General features: G+C 36.7%; 1 protein-coding gene across 6 annotated transcripts; it reads left to right on the forward strand.

Annotated features, from left to right (window-relative positions):
• The first annotated feature begins 369 nt into the window (after positions 1–369).
• On the forward strand, positions 370–27983 carry LOC135106538 (F-box/LRR-repeat protein 6-like). Of its 6 annotated transcripts, XM_064015688.1 has the most exons (13): positions 4499–4516; positions 4650–4742; positions 4881–5268; positions 5480–5691; positions 9752–11200; positions 13775–13938; positions 14204–14376; positions 14968–15108; positions 15333–15500; positions 15711–15847; positions 16789–17016; positions 17306–17544; positions 18340–27983. In XM_064015688.1, exons 5-12 carry the CDS (start codon positions 10146–10148, stop codon positions 17517–17519), a joined length of 2280 nt encoding a protein of 759 aa, XP_063871758.1. In that variant the 5' UTR covers positions 4499–4516; positions 4650–4742; positions 4881–5268; positions 5480–5691; positions 9752–10145; the 3' UTR covers positions 17520–17544; positions 18340–27983. The 6 variants fall into 6 exon arrangements, with proteins under 6 accessions (XP_063871760.1, XP_063871759.1, XP_063871757.1 ...); XM_064015689.1 differs by lacking the exons at positions 4499–4516; positions 4650–4742 and adding an exon at positions 371–528; XM_064015690.1 differs by lacking the exons at positions 4499–4516; positions 4650–4742; positions 4881–5268 and adding an exon at positions 370–528.
• The last annotated feature ends 9 nt before the right edge of the window (positions 27984–27992 follow it).

The raw sequence follows: 27992 nt of genomic DNA on the forward strand, positions 1-27992 counted from the left end.
CTACATTAGTAACAGGAGAAATACCCTTGAAAACCCTGTTAATCATCTTTATGGCTGAGAAACAGTTGTGAGGAGAGAGAGAGAGAGAGAGAGAGAGAGAGAGAGAGAGAGAGAGAGAGAGAGAGTAGAAGCATTTTAGTTGAGCCTTTCCTGCGCTAGTTCGTGTTTGCTGCGGTGACATGGTGCAGCAGTGAGTGAAGTTTTCGTTCATAATCACGTAGCTGGTATGGAGTGGGGAAAGGGAGTGAGGAAGTGAGAATATTTATATTATTTGAATTATTATTTGATAACATGTCAACTTTTGTCTGTGTGTGTGTGTGTGTGTGAGTGGGTGGGTTGAGGATCAGTTATAGGTGGCGCTGGAGAGGGAAGGAGGGTGGCTGGCTGGCTCGCTGGCTGGCTGCAGTTTTGGTCAGCACTGGTCAGTCTTGCCCCACACGCTCTATTAACCAGTGTTTCCGTATTCCCGGCAGCTTCTCCCTGCACCGAGCACTACCAAGCAGCACCAGAGAGGCACGAGTACGTAAGGTGAGTACAGCGGTGCCAGCTTCCCCTCAGTCGGACGTACTGCCTTCACTACAACACCCTCCTCCTCCCAGTAGTGTCTTGTACTCGTTTATTTGGGTTTTATTATTTGTTTTTTAGGCATTTTTTGAGGTTGTTGATTTATTTTTAGATTTTGTTTACAAATGAGTCTGGAAACAGTTGGAAATTTGGGGAAATATTAAAAGTTCCTCAATATGTAAACAAGCCGTCAGTTGAGGTAGAGGCGAGACATAGTGTTTTCAGTCATGATTTGCTTCGTCTCTTAATTACTGTAAGCCAGACATATCAGAAGATGGAGTCATATGTCTACATTGCCAGGTTTTGGTGTCATGAAGGAATAATTGAGGTAACATGGCGGCCGGCTCCCCCACTGAGGTCGCCGCCGAGGGCCGCCATGATGGCTTGTTGCCTGTGCCAGCTTGTGGGTTCCAATATTTCTTTTTTCTGAATGATTTTATTTGGCTTGTATGGCAAGTTTTTATGGATTCTAAAAATATTTCGATGCTTTTGAAGTGTTTTTCTTGCTTCAGTTAAGTAAATGTGCTGAATTTGCTGTTATTTTTTACGTAAGTAAAGGGCGGTTTTTACGGTAAATTTTACCCAACCTGATTTTTGGCACTTTTATTTGAGGCTTTAGTGGAGATTTTATGGCTTCAAAAAATCGGTTATGATAATTAAAGTGTTTTGCGCTCCTGTTGAGTTAAGTATGTGGAGTTTGAATAGGCTTATGGTCCCGTTAAAAGTGGTGATTTTGTCATTTTTTTGTTTTTTTATATCTCTATTTCAGCTTGTAACTAACGTTGCAATCCTTTAAAAAATAGTTCAGATTTTTTTAAGTGTTATTTTACCGGCGTAAAGTGAAATGGATGGACTTTTCAGTGTTTTTAATGGTGTCAAAGGTTCCAACACTTTTTCCATATTTAATATAATACTTTTTTACAACTACTCAGGTTGGAGTTGTTTTGATATTGTGAATATTAATTAAAGTAATTGTCAAGTTAGAATATATAATGCATTCGAGCCTAGCTTCATTTTTTGTAGGGGTCAATTTCAAAATGAAATACGTTACGTACGTAAGCCAGCGAGCCGGTGGCAGTTCGCCTGTGACGTCATCAAGGATCCGGGAATCGCTCGGCTCCAGTGTCTCCGTCAATATTTACCGTAATTTCCAGTTTTTTGCAGGTATTTCCAGCTGTTTCCAAACTCAGGTGTGTAGGTAGTAATAGTAGGAGAAAAATAAGAGAAATGGAGGAGGAGGAGGGAGAAATAAGGAGAAATGGAGGAGGAAGAGGAGGAGGAAGCATAACAGGTGAATACCAAGAAGACCATGTTTAGCTTAGTTTCCCTTCCTGCAATGACTTTTCTGTAATATTTCGTGTGTTTTGGGTGTTTTAAGTGTGTTTTGGATGTATTTAGGAATGTTGTGGGGTGTTCTGAATATGTTTTGGGGCTGTTTAGGTGTGTTTAGGATGTATATTAGCTGTTATCTGTGCGTTTTGGGAGAATTTAGGGCGTTTTAAGTGTGGCTTAGGATGTTTTTAGGTGTATTTTACGTGTTTTAGTCTTGAGGGGTGTTTTGAGTATATTGTAGAGTGTTTTAGTGAGTTTTGGTTGTGTTTGGGTGTATATTGAGGTGTTGTAAGTTTATTTTGGGTTTATTTTGGGTGCTTTAAGTGTTTTGAGTGAGTTTTGGTGTGTGTGGAGTCTTTTGGGTGTATTTGAGTGTGTGTGAGATGTATTGGGTGTGTTTTAGGCGAATTCTGTGGTGTTGTAGGGTATTTTTTTTATGTGTTTGATGAGTTTTAGGTGTTTTGGGTGTGCTTTGGATGTTTTGAGTGTTTTGAGTGTGTTTGGGTGAGTTTTGTGGGTAGTTTGGGGTGTTGAGACTATTTTGAGTGTGTTTTGGATGCTTTGAGTGAGTTTTGTGGGTATTCTAGGGTGTTGTGGGATGTTTTGGTTGTGTTTTGGGTGTTTTAAGCGCGTTTTGGTTATCTTGGGTGAATTTTGTGAGTTTATCAGGGCGTTTTGGATGTTTTTAGGGTGATTTGGGTGTGTTTGGGTGAGTTTTTCGGGTATTTAGAGGTGATATGGGATGTTTCGAGTGTGCTTTGGATGTTTAAAGAGTGTTTTGGGTGTGTTTGGGTTAGTTTTGTGTGTATATTTGGATGTGGTGGGGTGTTTGAGTGTTATGGAGGCTTTAAGCGGGCACTGTAGAGTACAGTTTTGTACTCTACAATGCCACTCACCACGCTTATTAGTGGGAAATGATGGCCATGAGTAAGACAGCGGAGTCGAGAGAGGAGTGTGGCCGCACTAGTCACTTGTATCTCTCCTCACCGGAATAAACAGGGTCTAGGTGCTGCTGGACCTGTGCTGCCTCGCTGACCTGAGGTCTCGCCCTCTGTGTGCCAGGGAATGCAAGACGGGTCTAGCTGTTAGTTGTTGCTGGGATCGTGTTTATTACCTGTTGCTTGCACTGTGCATAGCAACTGAAGTTGAGAAAATTTTACTTGAACGTGCCATCAGTGTACTATGACTTCGCTTTGATTAGATGTCCTATTTGCTGTGTTGTTGAGAAGATCAAGTGGCGGCGCTCACGAACCGATACGTCACCTCTAAGAAAGTCGTCAGGAATATGAGCTGCATCGAGTTCAGAATTCAGGTCTTTGGGCTTTGTCAGTCTTAAATTTTGTCTCTGTCTGTTTGCTGTTCTTGCCAAGTGTCCTGGCTTAGGAAGACTAGGGCATGGTGCATTTCCCATCTCTTGTAGAACATCATCATCCACTATAGCAGACGCTGGTTTGAATAGGTCTTGTGCTGCCAGTTTCTTCACCTGTAATGTTACTTCAGTGGCGATAGCAGAGCCCGTTCATGGTGGATGGTTGTGACGTAAGTTGTTCTTTACAAGTTTTTCATTTCTCTGAGTTACTAGTGCCTTGCATGGGCTACTTAGTGCCTTGCATGGGCTACTTTTAGGGCGGACAGTATACCGCCAGTAAGTTGTATTTGATCGCTGCATTTTTTTTGTTGTAAGTGTATCCATGACTCAACAAGCTTGCCTCTACCACGCTGTGTGCCCATCCCAAAGAGCTGGAATGTAACTTCACTTTCTGGCTGCAGTTCAGTATCTTGTATGGCTGGGTCGTCAAGTGTTAGGTTAGGTTCCATTGGGAAGTCAGGTGGGTCATCAATTGAAGACTCTTGTTCAACTGCAGGGACGTGTGGATCTTGTTCCATTGTAGGGGTGGCTGGGTCGTCCACTGGATGGGAGGTTGGTTCGTCAGTGAAGGTGCAAGTATTACAATTCCAATCAGTGGAAATACCGGATTTCACAAATCAAATTCCAGTAATCAGCAAGAGATACGCCAGTATTACATATCCTGTGCTGCCACCTCCCACACCTGTCGCTCTGCAGACCTTCTTGCCTTGCCCGTATAGGTACAAGGCACTGAATACACTCGTCTGGGCAGTCTACCATCTTGCCAGGAACTGTTTTAATTCTATGATCATGACCAATTACAAAACACTGGTAAATGAACCACGAACTCAAAACTAAACGCGCGGTAAACAAGTGAGATAAATGAACCATGAACGCGCGCGCGCACACAAACATACACGTACACACACACAAGGCCAGTCAGTCAGGAACTAGTACCTGACACTGGTAAGTTAGTTCCCTTCATAACCAACAAGGGAGGGGAACTAGTTTACCAGCGTCAGACGATAGTTTCCGATTGACTGAAAAAAAATGGATGACAGTGATGACAGTACTTTTATTATACACTGATTGTTTTGTTTGTAGGGACAATTACAAATGTAACGGAATATGAAACGGAATATGAAGCCACTTGTAACCAATGACTCCACAGTGTGGGCGACCTGACCTATGAGCGAAATGACTCCATAGTGTGGCGAAATGGCATGTGGGTTGAACCAGTCTTCTTTCCATGCCTTCACAAGAGTACTTACGGTAACGTCAGCTGCGTTTTCTTCGCCGCAACGACAGTCCTGTGCCATAATGCATCAGTAGAATATATGGTTTCATCTGTGTTCCTGCTGCATCTGGCACTGGAGCGCCTTGCTTATAAACTTTCGCATTTCAGTACCACCTACGTACTTGTATCTTGTGCAACTGAAAATCACGACTGGCATGCCAAAACTATAACCTGCAAAATGAAAAGGTAAAATTTATGAAGGTATGTAACTTTATAAACAATGTTCCCATTTCATGTTTCGGAAAAAAAAAAGAAAACAGGTTGTAAGCACGATGGTAACACTTGAAAAAAAAAAAAGTACTGCAACAGGTAGTTATCTACTTTACCTGGTATACACAGGAAACATCCGGGAAGGCGGCGTCTTCCGGAAAGGGGTGAGAGCGGCGCGTGCAGGGCCAGCAGGTGTTGCCCCGGCGAGGAGCGTGGTGCGTGGCGTGCTCTATAAATGGCGAGCCCCCATAATGGCAAATATACGAGTACATGGTCCTTCAAGAGAAAACAAGTCACATGTGTGTTTCGTGGTGGCAGTGGCTTTGTTTACGGCCTTAGTGGGGCAAGTTTTACAAGTAGGTAGCATGTGTTCTTCGGGAGCAGCAATGCACCGTAGAATCAGCTTCTCGCCGCCGCTCGAGGACAACGACCCTCCCGTCCCACACCAGCGTCCCGCCAGGAGGGTCACTGGCCGCTCGCTGCTTGGGAACAAGATTTGGTGCCGAGAATGGGCAAGGTGCAACTAACTTGCGGTGTTGTTGTTGTTGTTGTTGTTGTTGTTGTTGTTGTTGTTTAAGTTATTGTTTATGTGTTAATGAATGAATTGATTAATCAATGAGTTTACCTTTCCGTTTATTGTTTCTTTTTGTTTCATAGATGCACTAAATTTATGTTTACATTTTAGCCCGAAAAGTACTCACTGGTTCACACTGTTGCACTGCCTCCAGATGAGACACACAGCCGCCATCTATGGGTGCACGGCGCGCGTCACGAATCATGACAGACGCGACATGGCGACGCTCAACTCTCGGCGTGAAGCTAGACCACGCACGAGCAGGGAGGAGTGTGGGTGATGTGTGCAGTGAGTCTGATGGCACGCCAAGCTCCTGGCACTGTGGCATTATCCCGTAGCCTCCTGTCGCGCCCCCTCGGTCCCCTGGTGAGTGCGTGGGTCAATAATTCACGCAGCGTCGGTCGCTGAGTAAATTGGGCAGTCGACCTTTTGGGAAGCTTTGTTCACTGCCTCCAAAAGTTTTGTTGACTTGATTCACGGGACTACTACTACTTCTTTCATCATATTTTTCTTCTTCTTCTTCTTCTTCTTCTTCTTAATAATAATAATATTATTATCAGTATTATTGCTCCCGCTCCTCTTTCTTCTTTTTATTATCATCGTTATGATCCTCGTCGTGGCTCCTCTCCTCATGTTTTGCTCCGCCGTGCCGCCATCGTCTTCTCTAGCATCCACAACGTAGGGATTCCCGGTGAATGCAGCCAATAAGCCACAACTTGCGATAACGGGGGCCACACTCGGCAAGGTACAATAACGAAAAGATCGCATCACTTGCATATGCGTCTCTATTTTTCACTTCAGTCTGAGGATTTTAAGAGTATAATTTCATGAGGAAATTTTTAAAGGTAGAAATATGCGGTGAAAATATTTGGTTCCATGTTGCCATTTAACCTGAAGAGTGGTGCGCATGATATGTGGCCATGTTATGACGTCACCTGTTTAACACATGGAGCGCGTGGCAGAACACATCAAACATTAACAGCTGGCATTCTGATTTGTTTTTCACGTTTTTTTTATCTGGCGCGGGTTGCACATATCTAGTATTTGTTCTCTTGTGCCTTTACTCTTCAAGTGAAAATAAGAAAACATATAATTAAAATTATTACGTACTGTAGGACAAAATGTATGCAAATAAAAGAATGAATAGATAAGTTTATCTATATATCTGTGTGTGTGTGTGTTTATATATATATATATATATATATATATATATATATATATATATATATATATATATATATATATATATATTCGAAGGTACTACGTGACAGGAATAAATAGCATGAGAGGCTCAAAATTATTCTCTCTCTCTCTCTCTCTCTCTCTCTCTCTCTCTCTCTCTCTCTCTCTCTCTCTCTCTCTCTCTCTCTTATTGAGTAGTGGGAATGCCCATACAGATTTATTATGCCATGACAACAGCACGTGGGCGGCAGCTCACTGTCCCAAAATACACTTGGTTACTCATCTGCAAAGACAGGCTATCCAGCAAACACTACTGCAGCACGGCCTTGACGCTGTGATAGTCAAGATAGGAATGTAATGCGTTAAACAGATCCCACAACGATGTCTTCTGATACGTAAGATTAATGAAAAGTAAAAAAAAATAAATAAATAATAATAATAATAATAATAATAATAATAATAATAATAATAATAATAATAATAATAATAATAATAATAATAATAAAGAGCGCCACTGGTATAAGGTGAGTGAAGGAGCAGTTTGCGACACACTGCCCAGGTTACTGGGGGAGCTCAACTCCTCTGTTGCTCAGATAGAAATATTCAGGCAGCAGTAACATTTCTAAAGCCTTTTACTTTCAGCTGCAGCAAGGACGCAGTTCCCATTAATTCTATTTGCAAGTAATTACCATAGTCTGCTAAACTATAAGATAATGAGAAAATAAATTAATAAATACATACATAGATAGACAAACAGGTAGATATATTAATTGGCAGATGGGTAGATAGACTGGAAGTTGATATCTATCCTATCTATCTATCTATCTATCTATCTATCTATCTATCTATCTATCTATATATATATATATATATATATATATATATATATATATATATATATATATATATATATATATATATATATATATATATATATATATATATATATATATATATATATATATATATATATATATAAAACACACACACACACACACACATAGTCCTCTTCCAAAAAAACATGCGGTCAAAACAGTGGTACTTATTTAAGGTATTAATTTTAAAGATCGCAAATCACTTCACCCAGCATAACTCATGTTTGTTACTGATCGGTTAGTGTAAAGTTTTATTATATGAAAAAAAAAAAAAAAAAGTCGCACCTCACAGAGCACGGCAAGCACTATATTACACATATCTGTAGGGAAGAATAATGTTAAGAGTGCTTATATACAATTATAAGGAAGATAGAATAAAAATATGAGATAGAATTGAAGTTTTTGGCAATGTTGCCTTGGAGCCTTGCATAACTCTATGCGGGAGCTGGCGTGTTGATTGGGCTCTTGATATCCCATTCACGGCAGTGCAGCGTTCGATTTACTTTCAATGTGGGTCAAAACAGCGTTTCACTCAGATGTATTGTATATGATATCATGAAAACAACCAGTATATAAATTGATTGGTATCTGGTGCGCGCGATGGCCCATGCCCGAAGTGAGGCGGTCGATCCGTGTTGCACGTCGCGCACTTTTTCAAACACTTCCTGATATTTATTCATGTGCAGCCAGTTTAAATTTTTCTCTATATGCAGCGATAATATACCATCAGATAATCAGTCTTAGGGAATATGCATTGAGATTAGCTCGGGCAAGACAGAGTGCAAATTAAATGAAAAGTTCCTAATATGCAGACGACGTCCCACCACTCGCTAGCCAGAGGCTGCGTCTGTTTCTACTCACTGGCTGGCCTTCATATGGTATTCCAAAGGTATTTTAGGTTTACTCAAAAAGTATCATGCTTAATCAGTGATCGTGTACTGTAATACGGTGTTAAATTAACCTGTCAAAGAAAAGGAACAAAAGTGTCAAAATCAATATAACGGAACCTTGGGAGTGAAACAGACATGCCAACAAAATGTCGGACTGGTAGGGAGAGCTATTTTACTGATTATAGTTTACAGTTAAGAGTTTTAGAGAAAGTGACCAGTTCACTGGCTACTTAATTAAATATATGAACGGGAGAGCACATTATTTCCAGACCAAAATCACGCATGAAGTGCTAAGAACGCAAATTAGAAGAGACAAGTTAGTTGGTTCGCGCGACCATAAACAATAAACAAACCCTGAGGCTGAGTGTTGCAGGGGGACGCTCGCTGGGCTCCGCTCCCCATTATTTCTTCTATTTCGCGCGATCCGGGAAGAGTTCTCCCATGAATCTTCAAAGTGACGTAAGTCAGTGCTCAGAGAGTGGCTGTGTGTTCTGTGCGTGGTGGCAGTCCTTTGAGACAGCGAGAAAAAGGTGACTTTCTCAGGAACTCTCACCAGGTCGAGCCAAACGTCGCTTGCGAGTCTGGGAACACTTACTGATACTTCCCTCCTGTCTCTCTTACACCCTCTAATGTCTGTGATTATTGAGTTTGGCAAGTTAATGACAGTTTTGTACTCTACAGTGCCACTTTCCATGCTTATTAGTGGGAAATGACGGCCATGAGTAAGATAGCGGAGTCGAGAGAGGAGTGTGGCCGCACTGGTCACTTGTATCTCTCCTCACTGGGATAAACAGGGTCGAGGTGCTGCTGGACCTGTGCTGCCTCGCTGACCTGAGGTCTCGCCCTCTATGTGCCAGGGAATGCAAGACGGGTCTAGCTGTTAGTTGTTGCTGGGATCGTGTTTATTACCTATTGCTTGCACTGTGCATAGCAACTGAAGATGAGAAATTCGGTAGCATCGAATGTCAGATTGTATTAAACCATTATTGATGTCATTAAAAATCAACGGAAAATTGATGTGAATAAACAAGTAAAAGTGGTTATGTCATTAATTTTGTTAAATATAAATTGCCCCACTAATCACTGCCTACCATGTTGTGTGATATATATATATATATATATATATATATATATATATATATATATATATATATATATATATATATATATATATATATATAATTATTAAACATTCACATACATTCTTTTTTTATTATGCACAAACTGGAAGGGATGAATTTGAAGATTTATTTATTTTTGTTTTTATTTATTTTACATGCAGAAATACTTGCAGTGAATTGTTTATATTTCTGTCAAGTTTTACATGCAACACACACACACACACACACACACACACACACACACACACACACACACACACACACACACACACACACACACACACACACACACACACACACACACACACACTATTTGTATAGTAGACTGATGTTAATTGATATTTTTGTTTTGTTTCAGATATTTTTGTCAAGGATGACTCATTATAGCAGCAACATTAAGTGACAAAAACAGAGCTGTAATTTTAAGGAAGCCTACTTCTTCCTGGTGTCATCTATATGACTCCATGATGCCCCTCCTGCTTCCATTATTACTCCCAGAGTACAGAAGATATGGTATGGTGTAGGCCACTGGGCCTCTGGTCTTGCACCAAAAAAACTAAAGCATATACTATTTACTCTCCTTAGAGGATTATGGCATCTTGGTGGTGAGCCATTGGCTGCCTCTCATTGAAATCATAGTTCAAGTCTGAGCCTTGCTAATTTGGCTCTTTAGTGAAGAGTTTTATAAAAGGAGATAAGTGGCTTTTGCCACAGTATTTTTTGGGTAATATTTTTCAGAAACACAGACTAAAATGCCTACAGAGAGCCTTGGATTAGATGCTAGAATGGACGTGGACCCTAAAGGCTTTAGTCCCATGTCAGGACCAGAAGATAATATGAGTTCACCTCCAAGTGTGTTAACAACAGCTTCTGCAGGATCCACTCCCTCTTCCATCCCCTCTGCTGGGTCTACACCGTCATCCATTCCATCAGCGGGATCAACTCCATACCAGTATAATACTCATGAAGATGTTGGGATGAAGCCCATCACCCCTTCATCTGACCACCAGCCCATCACACCAATGACACCTGACCAGCCCATCACCCCGGACCAACCCATCACTCCTGATCAGTCCGTTCCATCCGATCACCCCATCACGCCAGACCAGCATCCTCCTCGAAGTCCGGGACTGTATGCAGATAGTATTAAAGATGGGATGTATGTGGAGAAGATGGATGTGAGTCCCAGTGCCACCAACAGACACGCTCACCCCAGTGGCAGCAGAGGGAGTGAACGACGTGAAGATTGTTCGTGTATTCTTTGTGAGGACCACAGGAGACATGCTAATGATCCTCAGCCAGAAAATGAAGGTGATATAAAGTACAGTGGTGAAATTAAGGTGAAAACAAAGAGAAACAAAGACTCAAATGCACAACGGAAGCCTCGTAAGCGCAAACAATCTGGGAAGATGCATTATCAGAGTGAAATTTCCCAAGATTCTGAAGAGACTGGGATCAGGATGAAGATAAAAGTGACCTTCCCTCCAGAGAAAGACAGTACTTGCCATGCAGTAACAGACTCGTCCTATGGGAACCGAACTCTGAGTGTTATGTCTAGTCCGGGTGAGAAGGGGCCAGGGAAGAGAAAAAGTTCCCACAGTGGTGACAGTGACAACTCCAGATTATCACCTGGAGAAGGGGGAAAGAGAAGGAGAAAAGCATCGGAGTTTGTGGAGTGGGGTCCAATTCAGAGTGATGTTGATGGTGAGCCTCAGTCCCTCTGGGCTTGGAAGTTACCTGAAAATGTTCTCTTTAACATCCTGCACTTGGCCACTCGCTCAGTGGGAGCAATTCCTCTTCTTCCGCGGTGAGTATATCTTCAGTGTTGTGTGTCAGAATTTATAGTCTTTTCTTAACTTCTCTGGTAAAGATAATTCTCTTTATTTGAAAAGTTTCACTGCAATAGCCATATAAACTCATAACTATCTGTTAGTTTGTATAACACTTTAATTTTTTCCAACCATGGCATGTACTGCCTAATCTAGCTCAAAAATCAGTGTCAGTAATGATTGGTGACTAGCACATTGTACCAACCTAGGTTCTTTTCAGATTATCATAGGTATACCCAACTGTAGTAACTTCATCAATGTACCAAGAAGTTCAGACTGCAGAAATAATCACCTACTACTTTGCGCTTTATTAAACCTTTTTCACTTGACAAGTTTCAGAGCAGCATAAAAATAAGTAATATTTCCTTAAAATATATCCCACCCTGTTTGCTGTGGCCCATCATACCATGCTTATACAACTCTGGTGTTGACATGGGTCTGTCTACTCAATTTTACCACATCTCGACCCTTTTTGAGGATTCAGTTGTCCAGCATTACACTGACCGCATTTAACACGTAGTCAGTGTGGAGTTGTTTTAGTACTGCCAAATTCTATTGGGTTTTCATTCTGTATCACAGTTTACACTTCATTGTGTATATATTTGATAAAATCAGCTTGTGACTGACTTATAGTTCAGAGCAAATCTTGTCCTAACTGGCATTGAGATGATGTTTCATTCTCTATTGATCTATCTCTTTGACATCTCACTTCATGTGGGGAGCATCTCTCAAGGAATGAAGATAAATTTTGTTTGTTGTTGAAATTTGATAAGATGCCAAATGAAAATAACTTGTATATTTGAATGTTTAGGTATTCTGAAACATTTCAGAAGTCCTTTAAAAATGTTTTTTTCACATGGTATTGATCATGTTATGGACTTGGAATAACCAATACAGATATTCAACACCTCTCCCAGGCCTGCTTAGTTGAATTTTATAAGACAACTGATTGGTTGTCAATATGAAGAGCATTCAAGTTGCATTAAGGCCTTAGTCCTCCCCTTCACATTGTAAATTTGCTAATGAATTGTGTAGAATATATTAACATGCCGTGATATTTTACTATTCTCTCTCTCTCTCTCTCTCTCTCTCTCTCTCTCTCTCTCTCTCTCTCTCTCTCTCTCTCTCTCTCTCTCTCTCTCTCTCTCTCTCTCTCTCTCTCTCTCTCTCTCTCTCTCTCTCTCTCTCTCTCTCTCTCTCTCTCTCTCTCTCTCTCTCTCTCTCTCTCTCTCTCTCTCTGTAGATATGAGGAAGTAAAGAGTTGATAATTTCTGTTTAGCTTTAGTAACTTACTGTTGGTAGAATAAGGCTAAAAGTAAGAAAAGTTGTATACATACTTACTCATATAAATCTGTTCTTATAATCTATAATGACAATGTCAGACACCATTTTTTTTTCTTCTTCTTCTTCTGCTGCTGCTTCTTCCTTTATGGTATGCTACTGCGGATCATCATCTCCACCTTACTCTGCCTTCCTCATCTTCTATTACAGTCATCACTAATTTACTTATGAAAAATAAATCAAAATAGATTAGGTTCATAATTATTGCCTTTTGCATTTTTGTTTGTCATTATAGACAGTAAATCATTTAAAAAGTCAGGATATGTAGGTACCTAGTCTTATTATCATTCTTATTATTATCAAAGAAAGATAACTCACTGTGGAAGTGAGTAATTATTTTAATCTAATACTTCTAAGAAATTTTCTTATATCATGTAGGTATATCATGTAGGTAGGTATATAGAATTCCCAAACTAGGTGTAGCTATTTGTTCATTTTGAAGCTGTAAATGATGTAGCTTAGAATAGCTCAGTATTCACTGGTTTAGAGACTGAAAACAGTGGTTGAGAGTGATATTACAGTTGTTGCTGTTATTTACAATATAGTGTTATTTATAACACTGCAAGGTTGACATTCTTGCTGACTGTATTTGAAATTTATTGGTGTTCATGGCTGTGTCACATTTAGTTGTGTTAGTAAGTTTGGCATTTTATAAAATGATGCCTTCAGTCATTTGGCTTTGTCATTAGGTGCTTGTCAGTGACATCCCACCACTCTCAGTTAGGATTTGATGCATCAGAGGAAGATAATTGCCACCTCCTATGTATGTGTACATATTTATGTATGGTTGCATTAACCTAATCACAGCATGTAGGTAGACAAATTTTTTTTTAATACCCCTAGTATGGACCATTTTTTTTATTCACATTGCTCTATATTTTCATGTCTCTCTAAAGAAAATTGTAGCTATAGGATAATTTTCTATTTTTTTTAACATGTTGTATTGTATCTTTCAAGTCGCAAACAAATGAACCTTTTCTATCAGCCATCACCATTTCTTTTGGTGGTCAGTAAATTAGAGTAGGGTGTTCCCTTTCACTCATTTTAAATATAGGTAGGTAGTAAATTGGTACATACATATATACAAATGTATTTTATCAATCATTGAGCTTCATTATGTATGACAACCTAGCTGATATGCAAGAATAGAGATAAAAAAATATTGAAACATCTTCTGTGAAAGACATTATATTGACAAACTTAATCAACAGAACATCAAGAGTTTGCAGATTGTGGAGACGTGTCTCAGCAGACAAACGCCTGTGGCACACTGCTGACCTCGCCACAGGACGCATCAAGCCTCGTCATCGCAATGAGAAGAAACTGTTGTGGCTGTTGGAGAACAGATTGAGTAATGTTGATGACCTCACCTTAGGTAAGAATTGACCACACTAAGTAAGGACATTTGGTGAATTGAGGCACTCATAAGATGTTGCCTCAAACCTGGACACCTTAAATAGGCATTCTGTTGTATTATCCTGCATTTTGCCTTTGTAGTTTCATGACCACCATTTTGTATTAATTCATTTGTTTATTTACTGATTGGCACTGTCAGTCTATATTATGGTTAACCTTACAACCAAGTCTGAGACCTGTATAAATTTTTCATTATTATGACTTACATGTTGACAATTTTTCAGCTGGATGGAATGAAGCTGTGACACCACATCTCCTGCCAAGGCTGGTGCAGTTGTGCCCAAACCTTACTGGTCTCAACCTTTCCTACTGCCATAAAATCCATTCAGAAAATCTTCATACTTACTTGTCCAACTGTCCAAAGCTCCAGCGCTTGGATCTTACTAATGTCATGGCAGTAAGTCATTTCACTTTACTGGTTTAGTATGTGAATTATTTGTCGTTATGGTGGTTACTTGTGAACTCATGCCATATTACTAGATGATCCATTGGATTTTGCTCTTCCAGTTAAATAATCTGACCCATGACTAATGTTACCATTGTCAGTAGCACATATTGATAGGTCTGTCATGTAGCTGAGTTTGAAAACTTGAATTTTTATGCATAGATCTGGAAATTCCATAGCTGAGTCTTGAGGTAATCATTATTAGCTTGTTGAAATGTTTTGATTGTTGTCACTATTTATTTCTGGGCTACCTGCCCCTGATCTGCCTCTGCATATATGGTATCAGTGAGAGAGAGAGAGAGAGAATGATATCCTTATTTTTTGTCATATTTTTAATTTTCTTTTGCCCAACACTTACAGTTGGGCATAGGGAAATTAGTATTTTCTTTTCTCATTGCTGTATTTAAAATCAGAAATATCTAAAGGAAAATTATTTTCATTTTCCAAAGCAGACAAGATGTAAATTTTTCACAACTAAAGCCTGGAATGGTTCATAAGTTTTACTCAGTGATTATGGTATATTAGTTAAGTGTTTCTTTTCAGTCTCATAAGCCAACCCCTCGGTGTGCTGTGGGACAGCAGACATTAGCAGACTTGGCATCTACAATGAAAGACAGGCTAACTCATCTCACCTTGGCCAACAATACTCTGTCCAATATGCCATCACTCATCAAATCACTATCTGTGAGTATTGCTAACAGTACTTCCCTGTTGACAACATGCTTTTCAAGGGGAAAAAAAGGATGGGGAAAGTTTATGAAGTATATTGGCACACTGGCTGTGTGACTTGTTTTTATTGGGGATCTTTATTGATTTATTTTTTATTTTTTTATTTTTCTTCTTTGTATAGGATATTTTCATGAGGATAAGTGTGATAATGGAACACTGACTGACTGATTCTTTTCCAGGATAACTGTCCAAACCTTCAAACACTTGACCTGTCAAACGTTATGACCGTTGGACGTGATTGTGTCTTGATCAACATTGAGAGGTTACAAAAGGGCTGCACAAATATGAAGACTTTGAGGCTAACGAACTCAATGGTCAGGCTTGCTCAGACATCCCTGTCAGAACAAGTATGTATAATTTCTTTACTTCCAGAAACCAGAATCTATTACATAAGTGTCCACATTTTACATACATTTCTTGGTAATTGTCATGAATTTGATTTTCTGTATTATTTGTAATTTAACTCTTCAAGAAGCATTTGTACTGGCTGTGTGTATACTCAAGACCAGTTATGTGTCTGGAGTTGCATATTAAGGAAAGGCCTTGTGATTTGACAGGCATCATCACCAGGATTTCCTGAACTGGAGGAGTTAAGTTTGGCTGTGGATGGTAACCTTAGTGTGGGTATGAATGATGGAGAACTTGAAAGGGTCCTCAAAAACTCTCACAAGCTTCGTCTCCTTGATGTGAGAGGGTAAGTGTTCTTTTGTTTGGTTTATTTTTGTTGTTCAGTGTTTGGGGTGTTGTATGGTGGTTTATGAAAGTGTTCCTCTCCACTGCTTTCCACTGGTGTTTGATGTGGCTAAGAGTGTGAATGATATATGTGTGAGTGTTTGGTGCTTTGTCTGGGCCACAACTTAAGGGATTGCCAGCAGCATATTGCATTATTAGTGGATGAAGACTAATTATACTGTATCTGTATACTGTACTGTTAAATCATGAGTTTTTATGATGCAAATTTCAAGACTGGAAAATAATGGATAAGAATATGAAGAAAATAAAAGGAATAGAAAGAAGATTACATATAAAGGAAATGAGGCATTTTAGAAGCACTTGTGGAGTATCACATATGGGTTAAGTGAAGAATGAGGAAGTGGTAAGAAGTGGTGGTGTGAGGAAATTGGCTGTTGAAGCAGAGGTGTGAGCATTATGATGTGCTGAGCATCTGGAGAGAATGAGAGGGATTGGTGAAGGTAACTGGATCTGGTGTGAGAGTTGTAAAACAAAGGAGAAGGCTATTGATGGGATGAGTTGATGGTAAATGCACCAAAAGTGAGCTATATCCAGTAGTTGGAATTTAGGATTATGGTTTTCCTGTTTAAGTAAATTTTGAAAATCAGCTTCCATGACTATATTGATGACTGTTGACTCTCATCTCTTGATAGAAAGTTTGCAGGCTGCATACTTTGGCAATGAATGAATATCAATTTGGAAATGTATATGGTAAACAGCTAGCAATTGCTGTAACCTATTCATTAAACTAGTTACACATGCCCTGAGCCCAGAAGTGTTGTGGTTAAACTTTAGTGTAATTTGTATGCGTATTTTGTAGTTTAAAGTGATACTTTTCATTTAGAATGTAAAAACAAATGATCAAGATGCATGTCTCCGGTTTGACGTATTTCTCCAAACCAGGTGTATGAACATCACTGATTCCTCACTAGTTCGCATTCCACCTTGGGATTTGGAACACTTGTTTCTTGCTGGATCAACCTCACCCAAGAGCTATTCCGACAGACTGGAATTGGTGGTCCGAAAGTGGCAGCACTCTTTGGTAGAATTAGATTTGTCGTGGACAGCTAATGCAGACAGTATTGATGCAGCTGTGATGGCTATATCAGAAGAGCCTGATAATAAGCTCAGGTGAGTTTGTGTTAGAATTAAAGAGTTTATTATAGAAAGAAAACATGGGAAATCATACTTGTAGTTCGTTATTTATTATGCAGTGACATGGCCATTGAAATCTCTCAGATTCCTGAAATATTGTGGCTATGATTTTTTTTCAATAAAGTAGTATCTGGTTATGATAAAAAGCATTAACTTGTTATTGGTTCTATATGTAACAGACTGTGAAGAAATACTTAATTTTGCCATAGCTTGTTTATTGATGAGCTGCTTTCATGCTTCTATGCTTCTATATCTTAATTTTCAGGTACCTGAATATGTGTGGGTCTTCAGTTACATTCACTCCAATACGACAAGTATTAACAAGATGTAGCCATCTAGAGAACCTGAACCTGACTTCTTGCCGTGCCCTGCCACGAGGGGTGAAGCGTTTCCACGAAACAACTCAATTGGCCACCCTTCGAGCAGACATAGCAAGTGGTAAATTTGATGAGGCCCCCAATGAGGATGAAGATGATTAAGCCTTTGGAGGGGCCACTAGATGAGGTAAGCTTTTTGTTTTTGTGCTGCTATGAAGAGAATTTCTATCTCATGCAGCACTGTATTTGTCTAGCCTTGTATTTAAGCAACTGAGCACTTTTACAGATGCATCAGGCATAGAACAATCCCTTAGAAGAATGCCTTGGAATATTTTGTATAAGGTTTGTATAATTTCAGTAAAAGGAAGAGAGAGGATACTTACCTTGAAGCCTCTGAAGGATGCAGATTTTTAGATGCTTATTAATTATTATAATGATCTTTTCTATTTTTCTTGCAAATGTTATTTATTTTGTGAAGACTTTTCCCACATTAGTGATTGTTGGTTCTTCATGCTGATCAAAATTCATATCATACCAGAGTGAATGGCAAACCTTGACTATAAATAAACAGGTATTTACGCTTGCCCACTTGAGGATCAAACCAAGTCATTTTATTTGATGTGTCCTCTTTATATGTCACCTTGAAATTATCTTAGCATAGTGAAAATGAATAAAGTGATAGTGCTACAGAGAATGAATATAAGCAACCCTGCTGGCTTTGCTCATCACCATTCACAGATGCTGGCAGCCACACCACAGCTCCACTTGTTGCTTGAATGTGATACCAGTCTAATTAAAGATACATCCACGACAAAGAATGTGAATGAAATTTTGTTATAATATATTAATGCTTCAAGAATTTTAAAACATGAAAAAAAGATGCTCAATGATTAGAACTTATTTTATTATGAATAAGAAGAAAATTCATAGTTTTCATGTTCTCTGTAGATTTTCTTATTGATATTTTTCCCTCCCATTTCAGAGCCAAATTTCTGACCAGCTCATGTGCCCAGTACAAAGCAAATATGGTTTGCCTTCCAGCCAGTGACTGTGAGGACTCCTTCAGAAGAGGAAATCCTACATGCCTGTTGAGAGGAAGTAGGCCTCACAAATTGGATTTAGCAAGTTGAGGTCAAATCAATATTTTGATGAAGTTTACCACAAAAAATATGGTACTGTATATTGTTTTGTAAATGTTTTACAGTCTATGAAGGGTGGGTGGGGAGGAATTATATATGATGTTTATAGTCTCACTATGTAGGCTTGTATTCAGTAGATTGCCTCAGATTAAGCATTATGCTCCCCATATCCTTGACATGAAGTAGCATTTCTGAAGCATCATGTGTCGTCCTTATGGAATACAGACATGATTGATGAAAGTGTCTTGTAATTTATAAGAGACGTCAAGGATTTATAGCCACAAATGGTTATCATGGGATGTTGGTGTGATGTTTAGCCTGGGTGCATTTCCTAAATTGGCTTGTAGGTTTTCTTGTTTAGTCTGTGTTTGTTGTCTTACTACCAGGTCCTCCATAGATAATAATTTTCAAAGAGTAATATCCTGCCAGTGCTAAATTAAATTTTTATCCTAACATTGCATTCCTGACAAGTCACTCTTGTCTTGGATGCCTTGGATTAATGCTTATCATAATAATTTGTCATTGTTTTGTGTGAATGTTTCATTATTCCTGTAAAAATTCTACAGGTTTGCTTTTTCATTATCTGCATTTTATATAAATATTAAAAACATAAGTTTATTAATCTTTTCTTGAATAAATACTCTGACGATAAGAAGTCTCTGCCATCCGTTGTTTTATGTAATCAAAAGATTTTACAAGATTAGCAACTGGAAAGTCAAGCTTGTGGTATGTTTGTTTCAGTAGATTTAGTTTAAAGAAAAATTGAGACAATTTTCATTGATATAAAGTAGTTATTGATTTTATTACTATGTATGCAGATCATGTTCATTATTGCATAAACTGTTATTGGTTCTCTAAATTTACTGTATCTAGTATTCACTTCACTATTTGAATCCTAGAAATCATGCCATTATGAAGTGCATATCCAATCATTACATATAGATGAAATAGATCTGTATTATATATATTATATATATATATATATATATTTATATATATATCTAAGGTTTTTTTTTCTGTTATTGCTATGAATGCATGACATTAAAATATTTAATTCTATTTATCACATTAGGTTTTGAAAAATTGTTTTGATAACAGGAATTAATTAACTCTGTTATTGTATAAATTCCACTGCCATTATTTAATTAGTAGTGCAAGTGATTCTTGGTTTTTAGCAAGAGAATAGCAGTACTCCTTTTTATAAATATTGATTTTTCAATATACCTTTGCTGTACTTTTAAAGTGATGAGAATTAAAATTGGCATCAAATGGAATTCCAATAAAAGCAGCCATATATCCTGAGGTAAATTTTATCAGAATCTTGTTATATGTCCAACTTCTTTTATCTTCTTCACTCAAAGAATATTAGCATGGTTTGGCATTATTCTAAAATCTTAGAGAATTAGTTCATATTTTGCACAATAGTATTTTTACGTCCTTCTCAAGGACATACGTAAAATGTTGTGCCTTCCTGTGTCCGTGACAACCATTTATTATTGGTCCAGATTCTAGTTACCATGTGGTATTCTCTGAATTTGTGAATGTGGAGAACTCAAGTCTTAGTGATCTGCTTGATGACATGAATTACCAGCACTTCCCCATAAGTGGTAACTGGATATAATGGACTGTTTTATAAAGTAATGGTTGGATGCATTTTTTACAGTATATGAAATTGATCAAATTTTTATAAAAAATTTACTGTATGTATCAGAGTTACTTTCATGAATGCTATGTTAGTGCTTGTTATTTTATTTATTTTACTAGTATTCATTGAATCTTTCTTACTTTTTTTAAATAGCTTTTTCACCAAAGTTAGGTGTGGTGTGTTAGATTTTTGGCATGGTCAAGTTGTAGCTGTAAGAAAACATAACCCAAAATGTTGTTCATGCAAACCTTGTGCTGTAATACTTTCTTTTTTGTGTGTGTGCTTTTGTTAATGGGTATTCACAACTTCCAAGTGATTAAAACAAAAACTGACTGCATCACTATGCACATGAATTTACTCAGAACAGAATAGTATATGGATATACTAGGGAATATACTCACAAAATTTGTCCTTCTGCATTAGTGTGACGTTCAGTATTGGGGACTCACTGGAGCTTTACCAACACTTGTGCTCTTGGAGTTTTCCAGTTAATGGAGGAAGTATTTTTCACAAGATTTGAACAGTATACAGGCTCAACAATTGAAACTGTAGATAGGCATCGTAAAAGCATGGTTTAGATTTGCCTTACTATGCTCTTGTATAGTCTCTCTCTCTCTCTCTCTCTCTCTCTCTCTCTCTCTCTCTCTCTCTCTCTCTCTCTCTCTCTCTCTCTCTCTCTCTCTCTCTCTCTCTCTCTCTCTCTCTCTCTCTCTCTCTCTCTCTCTCTCTCTCTCTCTCTCTCTCTCCCCCCAAAAGTACTGCTTATAGATAATTTATTTCAAGATAGAATTCAAGTTGTTTTTGCAGGTTGTTTTTGCTTTCAACATCAAAATTTCAGCAATAACTCAAAATCATTTAGGATTTCCTAAAATAAGCTTACAGCTCCAAGCATTCTGTTGTCTATTAACTTCATATCTTTCATGTAGTATATGAACATTGTATTTAACTCTTATCAATTACAGCAGTGTGATACATGAACAATGATCCGTGAATACTCCGAGTCCTATCATTAAAGTCCTATCATTAAACTTTATAATTGGTTTGGAGATATGTTTATTAGAATATATAATTGGTTTTTATGATAATCCTAGGCATAACAAAGTACAAGCATAAAGGATTTGCATCTCAGAAGAATTTAGTTTAAAGCTATTAGATGTGTTTTCATTATAACGTGCACACACACACCCACACACACAACATGAGTTAACAATACCAATCATGATTATTATTCTATTCAAACATGAATTTTGAAACAGTCAAAATTGTAAAATTCTGAGGAATTCTTATAAGTGCAGTGCTAATAGATGATTTGTTCCATATCAAATGATGTATCAGGTATCCAGTATTCATGTTTATATTACATATTGGGGATATTAGATTGCAACTGGTAAATTATTAACTCGTTCCAGAAAATTATGTGAGAAGTGTAATGTCTTGTAATTAACTAGGGAGAGTATTTGTCAGTGGCATTGGAAACATTTGACGTCTGGTATGAAAATATTCCGTACATAGTATAAGGCATGATAAACTCTTGACTTTTGTGTTAATGAGTTGAAAAAATTGCCTTGTTATTTGTGTTATTTTATACAATGTGCAGATGTGTTATAGGGAATCCATGTGTAATGTGCAGTGTGAAGCTTACACAAATACTAGTATCACATGTGTTAGTCACACTTACAGGCCCCAGTTCAAGGCTCTACTTTTCCCTCACATGTGTGCATCTGGCAGACTACATTTACCAATATCATACCAATATTCTCTTGAAAGAGGTTTAGTCAAGGTGAGATCTTCAGAATTTTGGAAAGAAGCAAATCTGCCCTCTACATTCCCATCCTGCCCCATCATAGGGGGAATATATAGACCCGCTTTTTTTAAATGTGGTGGTAGCATTTACTAATACCAATGTAACCATTTTCAGTTTTTTAAACACTCTTCCAGCTCAGCACTAAGGGGCAAGGTCGACTAAACCTGAGGAAATCGTATTAGAGATGCTGGGGAGAACTACCCCTCCCCAACAGCAAACCCCAATGATATTTACCTGTCCTATGCAACAGAAAGTTATGGTAGAAATATTAAAATGTACCATGTTCCTATGTGAAAGAAAAATTGTATACATCCTCTAAATTCATAAATTTTGGTGTTTGAAATGCTGCATTTGGGTGTGTTTGGGAGACTGCATTTGCAGCCCAAGAGTAATGGTTTGTTTATGACCAGCGTCCACTGTGAGTTGACAAGTCCCGGTATTATTTTACTCTTTCAAGAGTCTCAACATGGCTTTTTCTTACCCTTGTCAAATAGATCTCCTCATTCTGAGTAATTTGAGCTCCATATATATCCACTGCAAATTATTTATAACGTTGACAGCAATTTTTAAAGTTTAGTCAGGTTTAGTTTGGTTATGGGGGATTATTTTTGACTGCTATTGCTTTTAGAGCAGGCACGATTATTATTTGTTAGTATGAGGGTAAAGAAAATATCAATAATACTATTATAATTCCCATATATCAAGAATTATAAAACCCACTCATCTCTTGGAAGGCAATTCCACTGGCCTCGACACAGGCCTGTGTACTTTCAGTTTTTAAAAGTAACTAGATGGATCTTCATTTTTCTTTTAATACTGTACACAAAGGAATATCTTGCACGTGAGAAACACTCACTATTAACTATACTACAAGCCAAAATAGGTCCGCCCTTCACCTCTGATCAAGCCACTCATGATCACTCCTAACATCTCTATACAGTCATAGATTTCTTCATTATTATATGTTGTATGATGATTCTGAAGGCATATATGGATAGATCACCTCTTTCTTTAGCTATAGCTGGAAGAAAAATACAAAAGTTGATCTAGTAAATGAGAAGTAACAAGGTTTGACAACTTTTCCTTGTTGCTGAGGGAATCAGAGCCGCCAACCTATGTGGAAAGCTTAGTATATACTAACCCAACGTTGGGGCTTGTATCCGGTGTTTAGCAAACGTGACTGCAGGGTTAGTAAAGGCAAATACGACTGTGGGGCTTGCTGCTTCATAATTAACACAATGTTTAAAAAAAGCGGGCCATACAGGAAGGGGTCCTAAGCCCCATCACTACTACTTAGTTGCCTTCGTGTCACAGTGAGTATGAAGACATGCACTCCATGCCTCATGTCTTAGGACTGGCTATGTGGTTAAAAACTCTGGCTAACTGCACCACTTATTATATATAAACCCCAGTAGTGGGCAGTGGATTCACTTCTTCCACACACACACACTAATGTGGATCACATAATAGTTGATTGCTTGCTTTACCCCATCATACTGACTTCCTTAGCAGATCTTAGTCTCTCTCTCTCTCTCTCTCTCTCTCTCTCTCTCTCTCTCTCTCTCTCATGCTTCTAATTTTTCCTGGAGACTTAACTAGATACTCTTCACTAATAGTGCAACATATAGCTTTTCTGTTCATGTATTCATTGTTTGAAAGTGGATTACCTCTTCAAAATTATATTTGAATATTTAATACACTTTATATTTATTTGGACAATCACATATCTTGGTGATCCCTTCCCTCTTACAGTAACCATGGATTAAAGAGTGTGTACCATAACCTAAAAAATTGAACACTTGGATGACTTAAGTAGTACTCATTTTGCTTGGAACATTTTCATGTGTACTGCATTTTGAGGAGCTCTTCAAAGAAGTATTTTAAACTTTATCAGAACAATCTAAATATTAGTTGGCAATTTAGTTGAAATTATCTCTGGGTTATTTAAGATGTATCAGGATAAGTAAAAATTTCATCTTTCAAAACATTAAAATATGAAGTTTATACTGCTAAAATTCATAACTTGTTAAGTGCATCTATGATTGTGGTTTATACTTGTTGCATAACCCAGAAGTGCATACAATAGTAGCACAATGGTGCTCTTTGCATTATATTGCAGTCAGTGCTTGTATTGTTCATTAGCTAAGACAATAATTATTTTTATGCAATAAGCCAACCATGCAGGTCACTTTATTTGTGTAATTGTCATTAAAAAAACATAGGATTTTCCTTTAGATGTTCAGTTGACATTTCAGATAATACTGTATAGTAACCATAATGTACATTCTTTTAGAATAAGAATGTAGCAGATACACATTTATCCATCTTTGCCCACATTTACACCATCAGCTTTCCTTGTACATGGAGCTTGTATATATCTGAAATAGATTTAGTTTTCTTGCTGCAATTTCAAAATTATCAAATGAATAGAATTTTTAATGCTTATATTAACCAGTCATGCTTAATGGTAATTTTCAAGAGAAGTGTTTGGTTTTTATCATAATCTCATGGCAAAATTAAAATGATATCAAATATCAGTGTTGATATAAATAACTTACAAAGTTTAACAAATCCGCCATCATACTAAGAAGTTTGTATTGTTTCATGATGTTAATTAAATTTGGATAAGAGATTGAACATGTAAATATACAGAAGGAAAAGTGTTACACAAACTGATACTATGCAATTGATTTGATAAAAATGAAATTATAATTAGAAATTAAACTTAATACTTTCTTTAGATGTGACATTTGATAATATATAAATGCCATACAAATTTTGATGTAAGTAATAATGTTGGACACCACATTTTGCTTTTATGTTAACTATATATTTAATTTGTTATGTGTTGGAGATGTAGGATGTGTTATAATGAGAAGGCATTGAATGCTGTTGAGAGAGTTATCAATCCAAGAATCATAACTACTGTATAAATGCATGCTCCTTATAGTTGAAACACCAATATTAAACAAGTCTCATTATTAACTAGGTTGGTGCTTGCTTTCTCATTTCTGCACTTAGTCAGTTAGATTATAATCTATCAATCTGGTAATGACATTCAATTTGAACATAATATTGAGTTAAATCTTACTGAAAATGACTAAGTAAATCTGTAAATATCTAATGTAATTAGAAGATACATTTAATTGCATATTATGTATTTACTGTCAGAGTATTTATTTTTTTGTCTTTAACAAGGCATTCTTACCAAGATAAGAGTGACTGCAGTCATTACTCTTATTACAGATCTTGCTCACAATTTTTTTAATGCAGTAAAAATATAGTTAGCTTCCTAATGGGGGGTTTTGGGGCTTAAAAAGAGAACTGTGAATAGAATGGATGGTAAAGTATATAGTATATATAACATATATCATGAGGCTTGTAAGTCAATTCAAATACATGAAATTGTATAATTTAATGTTGGAATGAATATACAATGTATTTTGGCAGTGTAATGATATTGTATAAGTGCCACTTATCCAGATTTTCCCACAAAATCTTGATTTTATGAAATTTTCTTAATTTTATTATGCAGTCCTATTCAACATATGAGTATTGCCCTGAAGCAAGTAACCTTCATTCACTTGATTGATTGCCAGAACCTTTAGTTCAAAGTGAATTTATCCACTAGTGTGGAGACCAGATACATATTTCTTGGAAGTACAAATACTTGTGTGTGTATATATATATATATATATATATATATATATATATATATATATATATATATATATATATATATATATATATATATATGCTTTTGATCAGCCCTATTGTTTTTTTTTTTATTAGTTATTTTGTTTGAATATTTTCTCCATTTGCTGATACTGTAATAGGTATGCAGTGACAAAAGCTCCCAGAAGAAAAGTATTAGTACAGTAGTTACATACTTTGCTGAATAACACTTAGGTGAAAGTGACCTGAAGCTGTGGGGATTTACAATATATACCTATATACTTTTTTTCCCCTTTTTTCAGAAACAGAGAAAAGTTTGAGAAATTATTTGTGTTTTATAAGGAGAATAAAGAAGAGTCTGAGTGATATATGAATTTGGTAAAGCAAGAAGAAAGGAATGACTTAGTGTAGCATAAGTTTAGTAAAATGGAGAGATTAAGTACTTCTATACAGTTTATAGCAAATATTTTGAGTGGATAGGGATAAGAAGGAATAGGATTAGGAAGGAACATAAATGGTCATTTATAGTTATTCTGTAGGAAGTGTTTTCTTATTTATAATGTTATGAAAATTCTTGAAGAGTAAAGACTCAGTACAGTATGTTGAAAGATGTTCATATGCAGAAATTGCACTACTTGCATTTTTATACAAATATCATAATTGATATTCATAATTAGACCTTTGTTATCTGGATATGTGGCACACAAATACAGTGTTATTTTGTTATTTAGTGTACTTTAAATGCCAAAATATTCCCAAGTACTTCCATACCAACTCCCCCTCTTACAAATAGTAATTCTTAGTACTGAAATTGATCTATTCTCGTGAAAAATAATGGCAAATTCATTATCATATTTGAGGTTAGATTGCAGCTGGTTTTTCATTCATTCATATAAATGTAAGTCAGTCATAAGGTATTTATTTTTTTGCAGTTCCTTATACTTTATACATTTTCAAGAATATTTCTCATTTTTTCTTTATATTCTTTTATGGCCTCTCAACTGCTTTATAAAAGCATGTAAAGTGTCATTGTACATAGAAATTTAAGAGTTCCAGATTTTTATGTCGAGTCCTGTACTCAAGATCATGGTCAGTGTGTATTCATATGCAAGTTTCAGACCTTCCTGACTCCTCTACCTATTTCTTAGTAACTGCTTGAAGGCAAACATATGACAAGTGAAGGGTCTCATGAATATGTTTTATCTTTACAAGATCATATTTGGTAAACTAATTTTTGTATTATTCAAGCAATAACTAAGAATATAGATCTATTATATGACTGATGACTTATACTGTACTTACAGGAGGTTATTACAAAGCCTCAGTTATGTTTAGAGTGGTAAAGCTTGTTGCGTGAAATATGTATTATAAAATCAAGACAGTATGACTTGTCAGTTATATCATTCTCTTCACACAGAATTTATTTTAATGTAGGGTCAGGGAAAGTAATGTCAAATGTAAATAATGCAACCGCCCACATCCAGAGAGCACAAGTTACAATGTGAGCTGCAATTTGGCACAGGTACACTGAATACCCATGAGGCTAGTTACTTATTTTTATTATTTTTTTATCGTCTTATTTTTTTTAAGCCTTGTGGCTATTCTAATAAGCATGTTCTTATCACTAGTCTCTAGCATCTTTGTATTTTGTTTTCCTGCAGTTTTGAAAATGTTCTGTTTTGATGGATGTAATTACTTATGTATTATAGGTGGAAATATCAAATTAAGTTTTGTTTAAAAAATAAAAAAAAACAAGTTAAAGTTCACAAGTTGCCTGTTGCTTCGTTATTTTTAATACATTTATTTTCATATTTTGAAATTAAGAATAATGTTAAAATGGAAGATCTGATATGCATTTAATACCAAACAGAACATTGTACATAAATGTTCCCTTGTGTTTTCAAGGTCTTGCTCACAGGAGGAATCTAAAACACACATTGCCAGTGTGGCAAATATGAATAATCAGAGTGGACTTGGAGTTTATCAAAAAACAATAAATATATATGTATAGCATTGTACTAATTCAGTATGTTTATTTTTATACAGTCATTAGTAATGATTATCTGTGAATTTGTAGTATTCTGAACCAGTGAAGTTACTTTGTAAACAAAGGAAAATGGCTAAGTTTTGTACATTCTGCATATTGATCAACTCTAAAACCACTCTTGTAAATGAAACTTAGAATTATATATATATATATATATATATATATATATATATATATATATATATATATATATATATATATATATATATATATATATATATATATATATATATATAATTCTAGCTACAACCCTCCTGTGAACATGATCATATTAGATAGATATATTAGAAAAGAATATTAAAGTGTATGGATAGTTTGTATTGTT

The sequence above is a fragment of the Scylla paramamosain genome, chromosome 13 (genome assembly GCF_035594125.1).
Source record: "Scylla paramamosain isolate STU-SP2022 chromosome 13, ASM3559412v1, whole genome shotgun sequence".
NCBI lineage: Eukaryota > Metazoa > Arthropoda > Malacostraca > Decapoda > Portunidae > Scylla > Scylla paramamosain.